General features: G+C 36.6%; 1 protein-coding gene across 1 annotated transcript in view; it reads left to right on the top strand.

The window, feature by feature from the left end:
* The window catches only part of FAM241A (family with sequence similarity 241 member A), a 44,257-nt gene extending 33,357 nt beyond the window's left edge, over positions 1–10,900 (top strand). Inside the window, exon 2 of the mRNA XM_025922279.2 lies at positions 5,794–10,900. Coding sequence (XP_025778064.1) covers positions 5,794–6,039 — 246 coding nt within the window. The 3' untranslated portion in view covers positions 6,040–10,900. The remainder of the gene's footprint in view (positions 1–5,793) is intronic.
* The last annotated feature ends 11,621 nt before the right edge of the window (positions 10,901–22,521 follow it).

Here is a 22,521-nt window from a genome sequence, read left to right as displayed (position 1 = left end):
TACTAAATACTAATGTAAAAATTTATAAGACACGGCCTTTCCCTTCCTATCAAAGCTAGTGACAGGAAATAGATATACAAAGAAATAATTTTATAATAAAATATTGTGGTAGGCAGAATAATGCCTCCCCAAAGATGTCCATATCTTAATCCTTAGAATTTGTGAATATGATATGATAACTCACATGGCAAAAGAGATTTTGCAGGTGTGATTAAATTTAAGGACCTTAGATGGGGAGATTATTCTGGATTGTCCCATTGGGCTCGACCTGATCACATGGGTCCTTAAAAGCAGAGAACCTTTCCCTACTGAGATCAGAGAGAAAAGTTAACTACAGAAGAATGGTCAGAAAAACTGCAACATTGCTGGTTTTGAAGATGCAGGAAGGGGGTCGAAGCCAAGGAATATGGATAGCCTTTAGGAGCTGGTAAAGGTAGGCAACTAGATTCTCTCCTAGAACCTCTAGAAAGAAATGCAGTCCTGCTGAGATTAAACTACAGAACTATAAGTTGATAAATTTTTGTTGTTTTAAGCCACTAAGTTTATAGCAATTCCTTTTATATATATATATTTCTTTATATATACTTATTTATTGATTATTTATTTATTTATTTCATATATATTTCTTTTATATTTATTTTTTTATTTTTTGTTTATTTTCTGTGAGACAGAGCACAAGCAGGGGAGGGGCAGATAGAGAAGGAGGCACAGAATCTGAATCTGGGCAGGCTCCAAGCTCCAAGCAAGTGTTCAGCACAGAGCCCGATGTGGGGCTAGAATCCATGAACCATGAGATCATGACCTGAGCTGTCACTTAGCCGACTGAGCCAACCAGGCACCCCTACAGTAATTTCTTATAGCAGCAATAGAAAACTAATACAAACACAATAAATTGTCTTTATTTAAGGATTATATGTGAACAAATAGAAAATAGAATCATTTTCCAAATTTGTGTCAGGAGAGCTAAGGAGATATTTCCAAGAATACCTACAAAAGTCATGTTCCAAAGTGGATCAATGCGCTTTCCAAAGCCAGCTTATGGTAGAGGGAAGTTTATTACTCTTAGACTTATTATCGCTGGAGCTGTAGGTGGGGTATGCCTCACCTGAGGAATACGGGCTGGAATAAGGTTTTTTTTTTTTTTTTTTTTTCCAACGTTTATTTATTTTTGGGACAGAGAGAGACAGAGCATGAACGGGGGAGGAGCAGAGAGAGAGGGAGACACAGAATCGGAAACAGGCTCCAGGCTCTGAGCCATCAGCCCAGAGCCTGACGCGGGGCTCGAACTCACGGACCGCGAGATCGTGACCTGAGCTGAAGTCGGACGCTTAACCGACTGTGCCACCCAGGCGCCCCTGGAATAAGGCTCGAAGAAGAAAGAAGAAAGAGGATGCTTAATAATATTCAAAACAGAAATACTAACCCCATTAAAATCTATACATTGCTTTGAAATTAATATAATAAAAATAATTTGGAAAATAAAGATCATCTTTTATTTGTCAAGAAGTGAGAAAGGTAGAAAATCTATCAAGATATTGCTCTAATGCTTGCCAGACACATGATCAATTTTCTCCATTTATTCAACAAATATGTATTGAGCTCCTTCTATGTGCTGCTATTCCCAAGACAGCCCCTGCTGTATACTAATATTAGAGGATATCTATCAATGGCCAGCAAAAAACAGATATTGTCCCTATCCTCATGCACAGTGATAGAGACATTCATCAAATAATCACACACACACATTTACACTGATTCAGAATACATTGAAGGAACATTATATAGTGCTATGAGACTGAGTTGAAGCTTAAGCTGAGATTAAATGAAGAGCAGGCATTAACTGAGCAAAGAAGGGAGGGAAGAGTGTGGTAGGCAGAGAAAACAGCAAGTACAAATACGTGGCAGGCAAAAACACAGCCTCTTTAGGGGCGCCTAGGTAGCTCAGTTGATGAAGCGTCTGACTTCGGCTCAGGTCATGATCTCATAGTTCATGGGTTCAAGCCCCACATCGGGCTCTGTACTGACAGCTCAGAGCCTGGAGCCTGCTTCAGATTCTGTGTCTCCCTCTCTCTCTGCCCCTCCCCTGCTCACACTCTATCTCTCTCTCTCAAAAAATAAATAAACATTAAAAAAAAAAAAAAAAAAAAAAAAGCACAGCCTGTTCAAGAAGTTAAAGACCCATGTGGCTGAAACAGAGAAAGACAAAAGGATGCTGATGACAGGACGAGGCCAGAGACCCAGAGAGAAGCCAGACTAAGCAGGGCCTCATAGATCATGTTAAAAAGTTTGGTCTTTATCCTGGGGGGGTGGGGGGGGAGGGGTTGGTGATTGCATTTGCGATTTAAAAGGATCACTTTGGCTGTGGTGTGGTAAATAGCTTATAGGGGAGCTAAAGAATATGTGCAAAAGCAGTTAGGAAACTTGGAATAGTCAAGGCAAGAGATTTTAGTAGATTATTTTGGGATTACAGCAGCAGATGGAATAGCAATATATACAATAAGGAAGTATTTAGAAGGTAAAATAAAAAGGGTATATGTTGATGAGCTTGCTGTAGGGGGGAGGACGAGGGAGGAGTCATGAATGCCTCAGGTTTCTCACAAATCATCCAGACAGTGTAAGTTCTATTGTAAATAAGAATTTGTAAAAATTACTGAATTGAATTTACTTTTGATATCTGTATGAAACAGACCAGAAAAATCAAAATTCTGTTCCTTGTTGTGGTGGTTTTGTAACCTTACATGTATTTCATTTTATCTACCATATCCACTACTCAAATCATAATATATTTCTTTCTTCATACAATTTTCCTAATTTTAATGTATCGTAGTAATTCTATGTAACTAACCCAATTTACCAGTTTTGTAAGCTTAAAAAAAAATCATTAAATCTGCTAATTGATGGAAAGAAGGGAGAGATCAAACTAATCAATTATAACCATGCAGGTCTTTATCTCAACTACTGAATCTACAGTGGAGTACTGATGGCAACTACTACTTGACCTCAGGAACCAACTGTTAAATTCTCAGAAACGTTGTAAGCTAGCTGTTAAGGAGCTTGAAAGTGAGTGCAGCAGGAGCACTAGCTACAGAAACTGGAAAACACTACAAAACTGCAAACAGTTCAAATTAGAAATCCACCTACCCCAACTCCCACCCCCCACAAAGCCTTATGAAACACTTACCAGCACACCAATGTTTGTACCTCTTAGAATTGTGGTATTTGAGATGGGTATTCTGGATATAGAAAATACTGTGATGAGATTGACTATAATCTCACTGATTTAAAAATGCTGCAGGAGGGGGGCGCCTGGGTGGCTTAGTCAGTTGAGCACCCGACGTTGGCTCAGGTCATTGAGCCTGGAGCCTGCTTCAGATTCTGTGTCTCCCTCTCTCTCTGCCCCTCCCCGGCTCACACTCTATCTCTCTCTCAAAAAATAAATAAACATTAAAAAAAAAAAAAAAGCATAGCCTGTTTGAACTCACAGCTGGTGAGTTCAAGCCCCGCGTCGGGCTCTGTGCTGACAGCTCAGCCTGGAACCTGCTTCTAATTCTGCATCTCCCTCTCTCTCTGCCCCTGACCCACTCACATTCTGTCTCTGTCTCTCTCTCTGTCTCTCTCTCTCTCTCTCTCAAAAATAAATAAGCATTTAAAAAATAAAAATAAAAATGCTGGGTGTCTGGGTGGCTAAGTCAGTTAAGCCTCTGACTCTTGATTTCAGCTCAGGATCTTGCAGTCGGTCGGTTGGTCATAAGATCGGGCCTGGGTCGGGCTCCACTGGGTGTCGGCCCACATAAGATTCTCTCTCTCCCTCTCCCTCTGTCTTTCCCGTGAGACTGCATGCATACTCTCTCAAAAAAACACATAAATAAAATATGCTGCCTATTTTCCACATTCTTAAATGTTTTTCCTTTAGGATTGTTTGAAACCCATCTAATTCATTGCTGAATATCTTGGATGTTTCCACAGAACTTCATTTGTGAAGATACGCCACTTTAAGCATTCTTCTAATTTTTATTTTTTTCTCTCCTTTAGATTGCCCAGATTAAGAAGTGCTGCAGTAAAGTGGCAAAATTTTACTAATTATTGAATCTGGATCTAGGTGTATAGGAGATCAGAGTACCATTTTTCTCTAATTTTGTGTGTGCTTGAAGTTTTTCATATTAAAATCAGAAGCAGGCTGCAGCAGCCACATCTCGCCCAACCCAGTCCTTACTGGATCTTTCACTTCCTGTCTCAATCCCAACAGGTATTCTCAGGATCTGAGCTGATGTGATCCATTGCTGCCTCCCCATCTGGCCTCTAGGAGTTAACTAATTCCTTATTTTGATTTAAGTCTTGCAACACCTACTTCTTCCCCGAAAAACCCACAAGCAGTCTGTAGAAAAATTTAAAGTAAATCTTCAGAAAGAACCATACCAGATTAGGGTAATTTCTTTGTACTACAACCACAAAAATACTGAAAAACAAAAGTCTTAAAAATCTTTAGTAACCACAGAAAACCCCAAAGTACAACGAGTGCACAGCTTAAAAGAAATTGGAAAAAGTAAAAAAGAAAACAAAAAACTTTAATAGAAAGTGAAAAAGAGGCCAGAAATGCTATCAACAATGCAAGACACTAGAGGAGTAGAGAGAAGTGGGGGACCAGAAAAATTATAAACTAAATCAAGTAGTCTTCAAGTTCTGTCCTAAAGAAAAGAAGGGCTTGATCTCAGGCAAGAGTGAGACTTTTTTTTTCTTTTATAATATAGTATATTATTTATGGAACACAAAACAATATGAGAAGCTGAGAAACATAAAATTCACCTAGTCACAGCACATCAGTGACATTTTCTTGGGAGTTGGCTTCCAGGTGGACTTTCGGACTTCTTGTACAAATGTATTCCAATTTGAAAACTGTCTCTTCTGATGGGATTAATAAGAGGCACTTAGGATGTTCGTAGAATTTGGACAAGAGAGTATGCAAGGCCCTACACTGAGGTCTCCTTAGCTAGGGCTAAGAATGAAAGATCACAGCAGTAATGGCTGAGGATTGCTCAATGGTAGCAATAAGACTTGCTCAAGTCAGCTGAGTCTAGGTTCCTTAAAGTCTTAGTGTCAAGGGAATGGACTAAACAGCTTACTTACACAAGACAGAGCAATCTGAGGCCCTGCCTCAAAACAGGAGATTGGTAGAAAGGTGATTTTGAAATCATGGTAAATGATAAAAGCAGTACAAACATGATTCCTCATTTAGGGACCTGTCTTTTATAATCCCAGGAAACTAGAAAATGAAGGGAAATGAATCAGCTCCCTCCTTAATCTTATAAATCAGTGTTCTGGTAGTTGAGGGTCCAATGTTAATTCTACAGAAATCAGTAAATTAGTGCTTTCCATATTCTTGAGAGTGGGCACACTCATAGTTGTTTTATATGTCAATGAAAAGGAAGACTCCCAAATATTTATTGAGTGATTATCAGAAGTATGCCCAGTACTTTGGGAGAATGATTATTATTGGGAGTCACTATTCTTAAGGACCTTCATTATTCTTAAGGACCTTCCCATGGGGGAGCCTGGGTGTCTCAGTCAATTGAGCATCTGATTCTTGATTTTGGCTCAGGTCATGGATCCCAGGGTCATGGGATCAAGCCCCACATCAGCATCTGTGCTGAGCATGGAACCTGCTTAAGATTCTCTTTCTCTGCCCCTCTCCCCCACTCACTTACACTCTATCTCTAAAAAAAAAAAAATTTTTTTTAAAGGAACCTCATCTATTTCTCATTTTATGTTTTGTGGTTTTTTGTTTTTGTTTTAAAGGATATTGAAGAATCACAAAACCACACTGCCGAGCCTGTTGGAGATGACTACAAAAAGATGGGAACACTTTTTGGTGAACTGAACAAAAACCTCATCAACATGGGCTTCACAAGGATGTATTTTGGAGAACGAATTGTGGAACCAGTAATAGTTATTTTCTTTTGGGTTATGCTGTGGTTCCTTGGTCTACAGGCCCTTGGACTAGTTGCTGTTCTTTGCCTTGTCATTATTTATGTGCAACAGTAAAATATGGCTAAATAAGCCATTGTTTGACATTTGGTAGCCAGATATGTAATTGGTGAAGTTCTATATTTCACTACATGAAAGCCGAAAAATTTGCCTTGTTTCAAATTATGTGCTGTTTTGTAATTAAATTTGTAAGTGGATGTTGTTTAAAATTAAACTCAACTCTTAATTATAACAGGGTTGAACATACATTTTGTAGCTTATTCAAAAGTCTTGTTTTACTACTGTGATCTGTGCCCACTTTTAAATACCCCTCCCTATTCCCATGCCAAGTCTTAACACCACCAAAAAGTGGGCAGGAAAAATAACTGGATATGGGATTCAAATCGGGCAATAGAGGTGTTGTAAAGAATTCCAACAAAACATTTTAGAATAAACAGGATGAAACAAGGATATTTAAAATGTTTTAATGGTAAATTTTCCCCACCCACACCCACCAAATAACCCCATGTTATTTGGGAAATAATTTGGATATCTATGGTTCCTGCTCAGATCAAATCAATATAAATGGTAATTACATATACACTACCTTAAAATTGTGATAAAAATCAGTAAAGCTAGCACATTTTCTAAAGATTGAAAAGAATATATTTATTATGGCTGGTGAAACTTCCCAAGTCCAATGTAACTTTTTTATAATGTCACACTTGGGTCTGGAATCACTTCAGTATATCATTTGAAGTTTTAGACACTTTTGGTGCTAATTACCTTCTGTGAATTTTTTAACTCTCATAAGACATGTCTATTGCTGGCTGTACCCCGTGGTAATGCTGTATTTTCTTGTATCTAACAAGTTGCATATTTTTTTCCTAGAGAGACATTTTCCATGTATTTTTTTCCAGAAATTTACATTTTGTAGTTCTTTTATAACAATTATTCTAAGATTTAAAAAATCTATTTCCTATTTTGGCATGGATTTTTCCCCCAAAATTGATTTATATTATGGCTGAAATTTTTTACTATGCCTTTAAGAAAACAAAAAAAAATCAGTTCATTTTCTGTGATATTTGTATTGGAAAGGTTCAGTATTACAGTATCGAACCAAATGCTTAAATTTGGAATTTAATAGCCAATTGTAATAATATTCCTCTAAGGCTAAAGCCAAGTCAGTAATTGGCCAGTCATGTTATTAGTGTGTCTTAATTCAGTGCTTTGGGATTTTATATTGAAATAAGCATTTCTTTAAATACACTTTAAAAATAGAAAGTGGCTTAGTGATATTTTGGATTTTGTTAAAGAACCTAAAACCTGTACACTTTTGTCTCAAAGACGTTCTATATACATGAAGGAGGGGTACTAAAGATAATTATCTAAAAACTCAAATTAAGTAAGGGGAAAATGGGACAATGGGATATTTTTGTCTTTGGCAAGGCAGTAACTAAAGAGTATAAAGTGTTTAATATTCCACTTTGTAAAGTTTTTACCCAATCCTGTTTTAAAAATTTATTCTATAAGTTCTCAGCATCTTCCACGCTGAAGCAGAAAACTGATTTAAAAAAATGTTCAAGTTAGATTCTAAAATCAGATAATCCTGAACACAAATATCAGTCAGAGGGCACTAAAAAAATATTGTGTATTTGTATAAATACAGACCTTTAAAGTTTGACAAAAAAGGAAGACTTTGTATTATATCATTGTGTTTTTATTGGGTTTGAAATATTTTTATAGTAACCTTTATGAATTTAGCCTAAGTGCAAGTCATTTGAAAAGGTGTCTTCATTTGTGTACAGTAGAATTGTGAGGTTATTAAGAGACATCATGAGATTTTGTATATCTGAATTAAATATTAAAAAGTGCATTCTTTTCTAATGCTACCAAGCATTTTAATTTTCCTTTGGAATATAAAAAAAGATACAGTATGCATAATAATAGCTCTGGTTCCACCAGTGCTAATATTGAAAATATTTTAAAAGTAAGTTTAAATAGTAATTATTTAGTGTACTGCCAATACTATGTATCTATACACTGCTGTTAATGGAGTACATGTTAAATTACATAAACATATGAGATATTTTGCTACTCTTCCTGCATTTTTGTATTGGTTAGAGCAGTATACCATCATATTGTTTGCTTTGTTAGGGAAAAAACAGACTCTGCTTATTTGATGGAAATAATATATTTTCTTTTATGAAATATAATAGAATGTAGTTAATACTTATACCCTGAAATGAAAAGAAACTGGTCACTTCTTTGGTTCATGGTATAAGGAATTAGATGAAAAATGACTCTCAATCATTTCAATCTCAGATACAAGCCAATTTTAGAAACTGTTACTCCTTATGAATAAAGACACGGAAGTTACAATGCTAAGGTTATTAGATTATTCATGTGTATGTAATTCATACCACAGTTCTCAATTCAAAGGGAAAGGTCAAGATCTACAAATAAACTGACTACACATGAATAGGTCAATTTCCCGCAAGTAGAAACTCAGTATTTTGTAGAATTCAGTTCCCTCATATCTTAAGCTGTGATCCGCAAGGTAGTTTCCCGTTCCTGGCCACCAGCCAATCACACTTGGTCCAGTAGTGTGCTGGAGCCAGTTTGCACTGACTTGCAAGGGACAGTTGTGTACATCCCCCTAGTTTGCCTTCAGTAACATCAGTTGGTAGCTTGAAATTGTCTGTGAAGGGAGTATTCACATTTACACTATAAAAACTGGCAAACACAACAAATCAGGGCTCTGTTTTTTTTTCCTGGCAAGCCAGTTATTAAACATATATCAGCATGCCACCTATTAGCCGCTCTAGAGGTCACATCCCCGTTTTGACTTCTATGAATATAAAAGGAAGCATGTTGAGGCAGATCCCCATCAACCAATGTAAAACTGTATTTGGATCTTTTCCATGTGGGAATTATGAATTACGGTTGTCTTCTGACCAACACATCTCTATGTGTTTTGATCAGAGAAAATCCCTCTGGGCTGTCACTGAGCTGCACATAACGTTAAAGGCTATCCAAATGATCAGGAAATAAACAGTTATAGAACTGATGGAAGGAAAATTACAGCATAAGGAAAGATTCATTGCGAAGTAGAAAGTTCAAAATAGTCAAAGCTAGATACTGAGCAGTCGAAGGCTATTTGGTTTGTAGATTATATTTAACAGTTATTTTACAAATGTTTACTGATTTTAGGTCATGTTAAATGTTTTTATTGTCAACCCATGTCTTCACAAGGTAAAAGAAGACAAACAAAAGACTTTCATACCTGTTAATACTTGTAGTACTAGACTTGGCCAAGGAGAATATAAGGAGAACACAGCCTGTTTTCTCATCACCTTACGCATTGCCTTGAACAATGTCACCACTCCCATGGCATCAGTTACCATTTCATACTAACAGCTCTCCATTCTGTATCTCCAGTTCAGAACACTGTACGAATATAAAATCCATACATTCAATTGCTTGCCCAACATTTGTACTTATTTATCCCTTAGTACCTCTGATTCACTGTATCCAAAAAAACAAAAAAAATAAAAAGGAACTCAGGATCCTTTTCCCAAACCTTTTTATCTTTCTGTGTTTCCAGTCTCAGCAAGTGATAGTTGTCTCAGAAACTGCCCACATATAACCAGTCACCAAGCCCTGTCTATTTTATTTCCTAAAACAATGTCTTTAATCTTTACGCTTCTCTTGATTCCCAGTATCACTAACTTGGTTCATACCACCTTCATCTCCCTAGATTGCTATCTCGGAATCCTAGGTGGTCTCCCCTGCCTTCGTTTTCCACTCCACAGTCAGAATAATCTTTCTAAACCATAACTCTGATATCTTTGGCCTAAATCTTTTCAATGGCTTCCTGTCGCCATTATGATAAAGTGCTTAATCTGTTTTATAAGGCTCCTCAAGAACTGGTTCTTGCATACTTCATCTCTCTATACTACTACCATCCCTTTCTAAGACTTAGCTTTAGGAATTAGTTTTTCTGTTCCTTGTGAGAGAAATGCTTACTCACTTCCAGAACTCTGTACATGCTTTAGCTTCTTTATTTAATCCCTCCCCACCAAACTGACCAACACATCCACAGCTTTAAGACCTTTAGACACAATGTCCCCCAGGAAAATTTCTCTGACTCTTAAATCCAGTTTTGATATTTTATGTGCTTTCTGAGAACCCTGTGCTTCCCTTATCAGCACTTGTCATGCTATATTATAACTATAATATAGCTATTATAATAGCTTATTTGTCAGCTTCTTCCGTTAGACAACAGACTTCACAAGGGTAGAGAACATGTCTAACTGGTTCATAAATTGCATTGTCAAACACAATGCCTGGCACATAATACATACTCAAAATATTTAGCAGATTAATAAACCACCTTCATTTATTCGTGTACTCCCTATAGTGCATTAACAAAGATTTAGCATTGGTTGTACTTTAGAGTTCTTTAACTCCAAAAGTATGCTTATTGTGCATAAAGAAAGTGAATTGATGTATATGTTATCATTTATAAAGTTTGTTCACTTTTAATGGAAGAATATAGCTGTTATTTGCATATACAGTATTACTACTATTCACTTGCATATTTTTAGGAAACTGTGTGAATTTTCAGTGTTGTACTTGGTAAAATCACTATTTCTCCAGAAAGGATACTTTCGAATGCATATGGTCACTGATGCTACCTAAATTTCATATGTTCCAGTATTTTTCAATAGACTTTTATCTACTAAATTTTAATTAAAAAAAAAAAAACACAGAAGTTGTGAGGAGGAATTCTCAAGTATCTAAGCTTGGGTATTTTAGGCTATAGAATAAATTCACTACTAGAATGTTCTAGTCACCCAGATCATAAATGTTAAATAACATGTATATAAAGTAGTTTGTTATTTTTTCCAATAAATAATACTCTTTCACAACCTTACATTCTGAGACTCTCTTCTGACTCCCTCTGTCATGTTCTCTTTACCAGTTAATTGCTGCCACATCAAGTTTGGAAATTGCCAAAGCAACAACATACCTATGAGTGAATCATCTCTAATGCTGCAGCAGAAAGCTAAGGCCTGAAACATGTATGGCTTCCCAGGCAACAGAGTAGTAGGAAAACCTAGATTAAGATCAACTTCCGCATCCAAGCTGTACTTCTCCTTTGTTGCCATGACTATTGTGTAAGTTAGAATTATTGAATGAGCTCTGCAAGGGCCTGCTAAGATCCAGAACTTAGTCATACACATGCTTATTAAACTTGAGTTATCTTTTCAGCAGTTAAAGTTGTATCGTTTAGCCTTTCAGCAACTTAATTAGTTGGAAATTTCCTTGATAGCTTTCCAATCACCACAGAATACAATGAATTTTATCATAAGACCGTGGTCCTTTTTTCTTATTGGTTTACTGCTTTATTATAAGAGGCTAATTGAGGTATATTTTTTCATGTTTTTTTAACAGAAGAATGAAAATTCTATATAAAATATACTTATTTATACCATAGTTTTTTAAGACAAAAATCTTGAGTTATTTTTCAAGGGTAGGGGATGGGATATGTAAAACTTCTATCAATATTTGAGTACATATGCCATCTACTGAATGCCCTTCTCTGCTATGACTGCTTCTGTTGCAGAGTTTCTTAGTTTTACATATGTAATATCAAAAATATTTATGATTTCATTATTTAATGTATCTTCAGCTTTAACAGGCACATGGGTGTATATATAAATGCAACATACAAAGGCTAAGAAGAAATAATTACAAAAGGAAAATACACTGCTTAGATGTTGGTTTGGAAGGCTTAACTTAAATTGATCTTGCACAAAACTATGAAGGTGATTTTTCATATAAGGTGAAACATTTCTTCAAATAGTAATTAGATCAGTGGCTTTCAAAGATTTTTAGTCTGGTTTGCCCTAAGTGAAATCTCACGTGAATAGCCAATATCTATAAATGATAAAAGCAGGGCTGCTATAATTGATTTTGCTGTAGGTCCAGTTCCCTGGGAAACAGACTCAGAAAAAATTAGCATGCAGGAAGTTGATTAGGGAGTGCTCTGGCATCAGCAACTGTGAAGGAAGAAAGGAAGCAGGATTGGACAAAGGGAGGTATGCAACACAGTCACAGCAAGGCCTCAGCCACTCTATAGGGTGCCCTCAAACGGAGAAGTCCCTAAAGCATTGACTTGTATTGGGAGCTCTTCAACCAAAAGCAATTCCCAGAGAGAGCTGACAGCTGGGGCTTGTCACCTGGCAGCTCTCCCAGCAGTTAGCAGAGTAAGTCCTTGGCTCTGAAGAGAGGATCTGAGCTGCCCAACAAAGCATCCACTATAGACTCTTATTTTCTCACCTTACTTGATACCTGAGTCACTTACAAAACCCCACTCTTTAGGGTACAGTATGAAGATGACTAATTTAAATCAGAAACTCACTGGTCAAGGTGGACTTTCAAAGCGTACAGCCTTTAGTCTGTTGTGTTGCCTGCTTCCACTTTGAGATTCAGGTCTTCAATTATGATCAAGTTTTAGTTGACTAAACATTACGCCCAGGATTCAGCAAAGACTTGAAGCTACTAGGAACAGATGAACAAATGATTGACAGACAAGCCTATTAGTTAAAACTGGAAGTAGGAAATCCATGAGATTTAGTATGTGTAAACTGTTTAGACCAACTATTGGCTAATAAGTCTCTCAGATAGGGCCTCAAAAGACATCAGACATCAGGACAAACTATCATTAGGTTGTGTCTTGGGATCTGGGTATGTTCAAACCTAGATATAGGTCAGTCTGCTCTGTGCTTTCTGGTCCTTTTCCCAAGCTCCAAAGCAGTTTTAATTCTCAAATTTTGGAAACATGTTTAAAATAAGATTTTCAGTGGCGGAGCAGACAGAACTCACTTGTAAAGAAACTGTATCTTGCCCCACCCCCAACACACTATTGCAACTGATTTATGACTTGGAGATTTGGCCCTAATCATGACTTTCTGGTTTAATTTTAGCACAAAAGTTCTCAGCAATAGTAATTGGTAATTGAGTAAGCACTTGAAAAAAGCTTTCTCTAGTCTTGGCCCAGAATATTTTGGGGGCCCCTAAACATAATTTTAGCTGCTATTTTTATCCCTGGAATCTTAGGAGGTGGCAAGATCAAGCAAGACAGTGGCTGCAAGCCAGTTACATACTGAAACTATAGTAGTGTTTAGGCATGATTTCCCCCTTTGGTCGTATGAAAATATTAGAACAATACACGAACCAACTCTCAGATATAAAGATCCAAATTTAAGACCTTATTCTGATATTTACTAACTACACAATTTGTATAAGTCATACCCACATCTCTTTAAACTCCAAGATCCTCATCTATAAAATGGGGTAACTGTTATGGTTAAATAAATTATTGCATATCTTTTTGTTGTGCCTTATACAAAGCAAGCTTTCAATGAATGATGGTAATTACTTTTAAATATAAACATTCACATATAAGAGAGGACATCGTTCACTATCCATGGAAAGCTCATACATTGAGAGCCATAAAAGGTCTGGTCTATTTTATTGTTAGCAAAAGACTGATAAACACAAAGAAATTCCATGCTGTGATCCCAATTCCTCAGGACTGAAATCTTTCTGAATTCTCTTATTAATGTCAAATATTAGTGCTTCATGAATCAAAATGATCATAAAAATCAGGAACGAAGAACCTAAAGATTTGATGAACAGAAATGAAATAAATATGCTCTGTGCACCCACACCTTCTTTAATGAGATACTATGTTTTCTTTAAACATCTGCTTACTACAATACCATGCATTTTCTGTTGCTCCTTTGCCTTAGTAAAATTAGGTGTAGAATTACACTCACCAATGAATATACAATTCTGCCATAGATTTGAACAATTCACAAAATGAAAACAATCCCAAAAATACTTTTCTGTTTTACTCCATTACATAGGCCAAGAGTATTATGCTATGTTTATAGAATCACAAACACTATCTTCCTTTGTTTTCAAAGTGAAATTTCAAACTAATCTATTGGTCTGTTTGTCACGTTTTTAGTATGCACTAAAAACGTTTCATCAAGGTAAATATAATTGTATATTAGTACTTTCACATACAAAATCCTGTACCTAGCAATATGGATACATTGTGCACAGCTAGATAGTACAAGCCAATAAAGACTATTAATATGTTGTGTTTACAGGAGTGTTAATATGATCGTAAAGTCCTGCCTTTTAGTCTGTGAAAATATGCTAACAGCATATCATAATCTTGTTAATCCTTATTTTAGCAAATCTTCGATTACATTGTTCCATCCTGGGTTCCTCTTTCATATCCTTTTCTTTCAAGTAATTCTCCCTACCTGAAAAGTGGAAGTTCTTCCAATCAAATGTTTACAAATATGAATGTTTTATAATAAGCTATGGCATATCTTTAGTGCCATCTCCTAATGCATTTCAAAACTGGTTCTCCCACATTTTCCTTAACTGTCAATTTATGCTTTCAGATATTTTTATAAGATGCTTAGATAGAGCTGATGTTGGCCAAATACAGTTCTTCTCAGGCGTTTCTCCCTTTTTCAAGTTATAAGAAACATTTCTTGGGAGCTCCATGCCTGGCTACCTGATGGTCACAATTGCCTCCCTCTGTGATGGAAATCTGTGCTTTTCCTTCCCTTACCATATCACTGACACCCAAGTGGATGGCATAGGCTTTTTTCTGCTAACTTGGTTTGCAAAGGCCCTAGACGGACAAAGAAGACATTATTTTTGCAATGCAGAAAGATTTAGAGACAAAAAGCCCTGAACTTTAATACTCGTTTTAAATGACAAGCACGTCAATGGTACCATTTACTAGCACTAGGTGTTACTGTTTCATCTCTGCCACATCAAAGAAGACAAACTGCTACTAAAACTACCTCTGCCAGGTGAGTCCCTCCCCTTCATCAATGACTGCCAGAAATGTTCATACCGGGAAAAATAGTAATGCCGAATCCTGAAAGTATACCCATATTTGATGTTTTGTGTCTCCATTGACCTCTAATTAAAGGGCACGCCAACTGTCTGCCTCTTCTATTTTTCCTAATGTTTACTGAACTTCCAAGCCTATGTAGCACTTTCTTCCTAGAGGAGCCATGTTGTTCAATGCAGTAAATCTAATCTTCAGAGGAGGCCTAGAGAATGAACAATTATTTTTTGAGTAGATTTGGCACATATAATCATAGCAAGACTGAAATAAAACTTGCTGTGAGACACCATCTGTTGCCAACTTTTTTCTTTAAATACAGAACAAGGGATATCGGTATGAACTCATGCTCAGTTTAATATAGATGCAGATAAACAATATGGAAATAAGTAGAGATATGTGTGTATGGCATCTGTATTGAAGGAGTTCATGACATGCCACCCCAAAATATGCTGCTTTGGTACATTGATTACTTTGAGCTGAAGGCACTTGAAAATCAGCAAATGCAGGGAGGGGCTTTTTCTGTGCTTCCCTTATCTGCCTAAAGACAGATCCTCCAAAAGAAACTCAATTGTCAAAACCTGCCTGGGAGTTTCACCAACCAGGGACCATTGACTCATCACAAAACAGGAGACTAGAAGTCGACACCACACCCAAACTTTGTCACAAACCATCATACCTCCAATCTATTCTTCTGAGAGCCCATTCATCTCCCCTAAAGATCATGAACTGTCCCCTAAATTGCCTGCATCCCCACTCCCCTTCCTCTATTAAGATAATACGTAAGTTCTATGGGCGCCTGAGTCCCTCAATCGGTTAGGCGTCTGACTTCGGCTCAGGTCATGGAATCGGGGTTCTGAGTTTGAACCCTGTGTCAGGCTCTGTGCTAACAGCTCAGAGCCTGGAGCCCGCTTCAGGTTCTTTGTCTCCCTCTGTCTGCCCCTCCTCTGCTTGCACTCTGTCTCTTGCACTGTCTCAAAAATAAATAAACATTTTTTAAAAATTTAAAAATAAAGATAATACTTAAGTTCTCAAATCTCATTGATTTTGAGGGGTATTCACATTTTTCCCCCTGTGATACTTCCATGCAGGTAGTAACAATTAATAAATTTGCACACCTTTTCTCCTGTTGGTCTGCCTGTTGTCAGTTTATTTCATAGACCCAGCTAATCAAACCTAGGAGGGTAGATAGTCTTTATCCTTATAATATTGACTCATATTTCTAAGTTGAGAGAACTTAGAAATAACAACACCCAGTAGTAACTGGCACACGAGGCCTTTGTGTCTAATACTATTCTCTAATAAATGGAACCCAGGGTTCCTGGAGAAATGGCCAATTCTAGGACTGGGCAGGATATATACAAGATGAGCCTGAGTTAGTGCCAGGAAGTAAGGAAGTGCTAAAATCACACACACACACACACACACACACACACACACACACACACGGTAGAAGAACCAATTGAAAGAATTCCCAATGACCGAAGCTGGAACAATTTGACCAAGAAAATACATAAAGTATTGGATTATAACCCAAAGTATAAAATAAATATCCATGAGTTCATCCTGATATAAATAAATGATTACAGAAGTAAACTAATGGGAAAAAGTAGACAAATCTCCTGTACAGGAAAAATTCCAAATAATTTATGTAGACACTGCTCCTTCAAGAACATGGAGCATCATTCCCCACCCCGCAAATGTAAGCTTTTACTTCCCAAAGAGCACAGTATGGAAGGGAGTAGGGGAAGTAACTTTATGTAGAAGAAGCCTGACAAACACTACCTCAGCCAGGTCATCAAGCTTAATATCACCAGTGATAAGTCATGCTGACAGCATATGACCTTGGTAGGATTTGATGAGAATGTTATTGTACATGTGTGGTCTTCCTCTCAAGAAACCATAACTCCAGGCTGATTCTGAGAAAAACATATGACAAACCTAAATTGAGGATCATCCTACAAAGTGTCTCACTGGTATTCCTCAAAACTGTCAAGGTCATCAAAAACAAGGAAAGTCTGAAACACTGTCCTAGACAAGTGGAGGCTAAGGATGCGTGATGATTAAATGTAATGTGGTATCCTGGAAAGGATTCTGGAACAGAAAAAAAGACATTAGGACTAAGGAATTCTGAATAAAATATGGACTTTAATTAATAATAGTATGTCAATATTGGCTTGTAATTTGTGCCAAACGTAATAAACAGTAAGTATAAATATTAATGTAGGATGTTAATCATAGGAGAAACTGGATGCTGGATATACAAGATCCCTGTGTATAATCTTTGCAACGTTTCTATAAATCTAAAACTATTCTGAAATTAAAGTTTATTTTTGGGGGACACTTGGGTGGTTGAGTCAGTTGAGTGTCCGACTTTGGCTCAGGTCACTATCTCATGGTTTGTGAGTCCTAGCTCCACATCGGTCACTGGGCTGACAGCTCAGAGCCTGGATCCTGCTTCAGATTCTGTGTCTCCCTGTCTCTGCCCCTCCCCTGCTCATGCTCTGTCTCTCTCTCTCTCAAAAATAAATAAACATTAGAAATTTTTTTAAGTTTTTTTTTTAAATAAGTAATTTAACAAATTCTGCCTGAACTCTTAATCATGTCAGTAATTACATATTGTCACCTTTACAATAAATATAATTTGTGTTATCAGACATGAGTTTCTAATGACTTCTGCTTTTTCACACTCTTCTTTTTATACACTATTTTATAGTAGCAATATAAAATTCACATTAATCCACTCTCCCTTGTAAAATCATTGATCTGTAACTTTCCATGTGAGCATCTGATCAATGTTTAATCATTCCCTGGGGGTGGGTGAAAAATAATAAGAATCTAACTGTTGTAATACACAAGCAATAGCTCACACCCACAAGAGTGTTTGGGCATGACATATACTCCCATACTTCTAGAGGGTTCCTACTAGGTATGGGGTATACCTCCAAAACACCCTGGAAGTGGGCAGGCTGTGACAGTGACAGAGTCTGTTGGCTCAGAGGACCTGAAGAGCCTCACCACTGTTGAGTATCCTTATCTGCTCAAGACCACACTGTGCTGGAACACCATCTCCTTCCCCCACCAACATTCAAAGAACAGCCTTAGTCCCAGAGGCAGTCTACCCATAAGAGAGCTCACAGACCCCAAAATATCTTAAAAAGTCTTTTAGGTCAGCTTCCCAGCATTGATATCAATGTGGCCCTCTGGCCTTAGAGGACCCTGAAGAGGAATCATGTAGGGAGAGGTCCTGCAACCTCACAATCCCATCTGCACTCACACTTAGCCATGGGGCATCCTCAGTATATCTGCATATCACTAAGAGGCCCTCTCAGGAAGAAATAGCCAGGTACTGGGTACTCTCTGGAGTGCAAGGCTTTACAAGATTTGATAACTGCTTCTGACAGCAACACCTGTTTTCCTCTCATTAAGAGACCTCTGGCTTATGAGAATTTAAAAACATTTCTGCCTAAATATATGCAGTATACTCTCTGTTCTATTTTGAAGGTCAGCTACTCTAAATATCCAATGGTGATTATGAGGACTATCTATGCATTGAACAGGTGACATAACAGAGGAAAAAAATTGCCCTTACTTGGTATTCTTGACTCCTGCCTTCTAGGAATTAGGCTGTGTCTTAGCTTTCCTATTTGTAAATGCCAATTTGATGTAACTCTCAAAGAGGCAAAACATTATCAGATAAGGTTTAAAAAAATATTGAGTTCAGTTAAATAATAAATTTAAATGAACTTGGTTATATTTATATGTTAAATTTATATATGTATTTACTATGAATGTTTATTGTATTTTTCTTTTAATTTTTTTTTTCAACGTTTATTTATTTTTGGGACAGAGAGAGACAGAGCATGAACGGGCGAGGGGCAGAGAGAGAGGGAGACACAGAATCGGAAACAAGCTCCAGGCTCCAAGCCATCAGCCCAGAGCCCGACACGGGGCTCGAACTCACGGACCGCGAGATCGTGACCTGGCTGAAGTCGGACGCCTAGCCGACTGCGCCACCCAGGCGCCCCTGAATGTTTATTGTATTTACTTTATTTTTTATAAACATTTTCCAGGAATATAGTAAGGTGCTAATAGTGGTGACCTCTGAATGGTGGGTATGTTTTTATTTAATAATTTTTGTTTAATTTATTTTCTACACTACATGTACACTAATAATAAAAGGTTATTGTGTTTAATATATGTTAAATTATGTATTCAGTGCATTAAATTTCTCTACCTTCTACCTGTTCCCTGCCTGGCAGAAAAGTGGTTTTTAAAACGATAATCTATTTAATGAAATAGAAAAGCTGCAAAAATACAAACTAAGAATGTTAATAAACTGAGTTTCTATTAATAAATAAATGCTTCTCAAAGTTTTCCATGAGGTGTTGGCCTTCAAGATGGAAATTTCCAAACTATTTTCACTTGCTACTATAAAAATTGCATGAGTGGTCAGGCCTAAACACAGATGGGAGACTTGGTGATGCCTGGATGACAAAAAGGATAATAAGGGCCAGATGCTGAGCTGTTTTCTTTACACTGCACCTGGTCTATGGGGGCCCAAAGTGCCCCAAAGGTGATGGCATAATTGGTTGTTGAGAAAATGAGCTTAATGTCATGGAAAGGTCAGTTGTAACATTGAAAACTATTTGAGCTGAGAACTTATTACTGCCACTTACTTTGAACCTAATTTTTATACAGTTCTTTCTTCAACTGTTTGCATGCCTGGGATCGGTAATGAAAGGGATTGGTAAATGAAATTTAACCCTGGGATCGGGTTAAATTCTGGCACCCCTGAAAATGTGTTTCATGAAGTTCCCTAGTTCTGCTGCTTGCTCACTCCTGCCATAACAGAATTCCAGGAAAGAAGGGAATAATTCCAAAGCAAGGCCAAGAGAAGTTCCTTCTGGAGCCCTCTTGGGCATCTGCTGGAGCTGTCCTGTTTTTATCCTCAAGTCAGCAATCATGCCTATTTTAATATAACTGATCAGATAAATAGCAGGCCCAAAATTCTTATTTCTTAAATCTTATTTCCTTCCTCTGTGATACGCAAAGCACCTTACAGAGCTGCTCAACCAGGCTTTCCCACACTCTGGATAGCCTGGGAATTAGGTATGGCTGCTGACACCAAATAATTTAGCTCAGTTAACTAATGACTTGCTCATCTATGGACAATTGTCTATCCACCAAGCCCTACCACTGCTTTCCTCATTTCCTTTCATGCAAACTTGTATAGAACTTATTTAAACACTGCAAAGGAAATATTAAGTTTAAATACAGGGTTTTTTTTAAGTTATTACTTCTTTCAGCATTTTCTCAAAACAACAGTCAATGGTTGTTACCTGTATGTTATCCAGACATTCACATAGAGAAGGGAATTCTTTGGAAGCATTCTGTGACTTTACTTGGCATTTGCTTTCTGCACTGAGATTTTTGTTTTGTTTTGTTTTGTTTTGTTTTGTTTTTTCACCAAGATTTTGGATGTGTGCTTTTTCTGTTGAATCACTCAATCCATAAACACTTACTAAACATCTACAATCTGCAAAGCAATACAGACATTGCATGCTATAAGAAATACAAATTATAAGGCCTAGTATTTACTCTTACAAAGTTTATAGTCTAGCTGAAGAAATCAGAAATAAATATGAAATTTTTAATAACAGCAAACAGATAAAAATAGGTTGTAAATCTAATTCTGTGGTTGAATATGATAAAGTTAGAATACTATTAGATGAGACAATGACATCAGCAAAATTGTGGCATAGGAATTTCTAGTACTTTTACAGAGCATATTGTAGAAGTAAACTTTCTTAGAAACACCATTTATAAAAATTCAATACTTAAAGTGAGTTTGGAAAATACAAAAAGTGATAACTCTGCAAAACAATGAGCAAAGAATAAGGTTGATAAAAGTGGAAGAAGGAAAATGAAAAAGAAACTTTATTGGACCAGAAAAGGAACACGCTTGTGTGTGTGTGTGTGTGTGTGTGTGTGTGTGTATGTGTGTGTGTGTGTGTGTGTGTGTGTTTTGGACGTTTGCGTAATATCTCTGGAAGATTATACCAAACACTGATAACAGAAGTTTCTTCTGGGTAGAAAAACTGGGACAAGAGAAAAGAGTCTTAACATTTCACTGTGTACCATTTTGAAGCTTTTTATTTTGTTCTATGCATATGCATTAACTAGTTTAAAAAAACAAAGCAAACAATTTTTAAATGCATGCATATCACATCTAAAAGGATTCATACCAATATGTTAATACTGGTTGTTTTTCTTTTCTCTTTTGTATTTTATAGTTTTAAATTTTTCTACAGTAAATGTCTATTTAATTTATAATTGAAAAAAATATCTATTTTTAATTTTTTCTAAAAGCATGGTGAATAACCAATGAATCAATATAATTAAATAGTTATATCAATATTCACACTGTATGGTATTACCAGTTGTTGCACATAACCTCACTTAAGTCAACAATATAGAAAACTAAATATAGTTCTCATTAAACAGTATTCATTTTCAACTAACCTCTTTTGTTTTCACCATTAATTCCACACCTTAAGGACCCTATCAGGTATTGTTACAGATTCTTGAATTAAGTGGTCCCTGCCCCTCCATATTTAGGAGTCTGGGAAGTACAAATTTGGATAAACAGCACTCCAAACACACTTTAACATGGCTAATTTTTATATGTCACCTACTCAAGACTGGTCCTAAAGAAGCAGATGCAGCTAACATAGAGTAATTTACAAATTACAATTTCATACATAAAATACATGTAAAACTTTCATACCTATACCTAGTAATGCCTTGGATTAATAGGTGGCATGAGAAAGTTCTTAAAAATTTTATTATGACATTTCTCCAAAGAAAATATACAAATGGACAATAAGTACCTGAAATGATACTCAACACCATTAGTTGTTAGAAAATAAAAATGAAAACCCACAAGATACTAGTTCACACTCACAAGGATGACTATAATCAGTAATAGACAATAACACATTTTGGCAAGGATGCAGAGAAATTGGAACCCTCATACACTGTTGATGGGAATGTAAAATTGTGTAGCTGCTTTGGAAAACAGTTTAGTAGTTTCTCAAAAAGTTAAACGTAGAATTTCCATATGACCCACATATATACCCAAGAGAAATGAAAATATATTCACAAAAATCTTGTACATGAATGTTCACAGCAGTATTATAACAATCAAAAACTGGAAACAACCCAAATATCCATCAGGTGATGAATCACTTAACAAAATATATATCCATACAATGGAATATTATTTAGCCAAAAAAAGGAATGAACTACTAATAAATGCTACAACATGAATGAACCTTGAAAACATTATGCTTTAAGTAAAATAAGCCAAACACAGAGGACCACACATTATTGTATAATAACATTTATATGAAATGTCCAGCGACAGAAAGTGGATTAGTGTTTGCCAGGGGCTGAGAGGAGAAGAGAATTGGGAGTAACCACTAATGAATACTGAGTTTCTTTTAGAGGTGATGAAAATGTTCTAGAATTAAAACAACTGACAGTAATGGTTACACAATCCTACGAATATGCTAACTACTGAATTGTACGTTTTAAGGAGTGAGTTT

Source organism: Puma concolor, chromosome B1 (genome assembly GCF_028749965.1).
Source record: "Puma concolor isolate L17-30 chromosome B1, mPumCon1.1.hap2, whole genome shotgun sequence".
In the NCBI taxonomy this organism is placed as follows: domain Eukaryota; kingdom Metazoa; phylum Chordata; class Mammalia; order Carnivora; family Felidae; genus Puma; species Puma concolor.
This window is presented reverse-complemented; position numbering and strand designations above follow the sequence as displayed.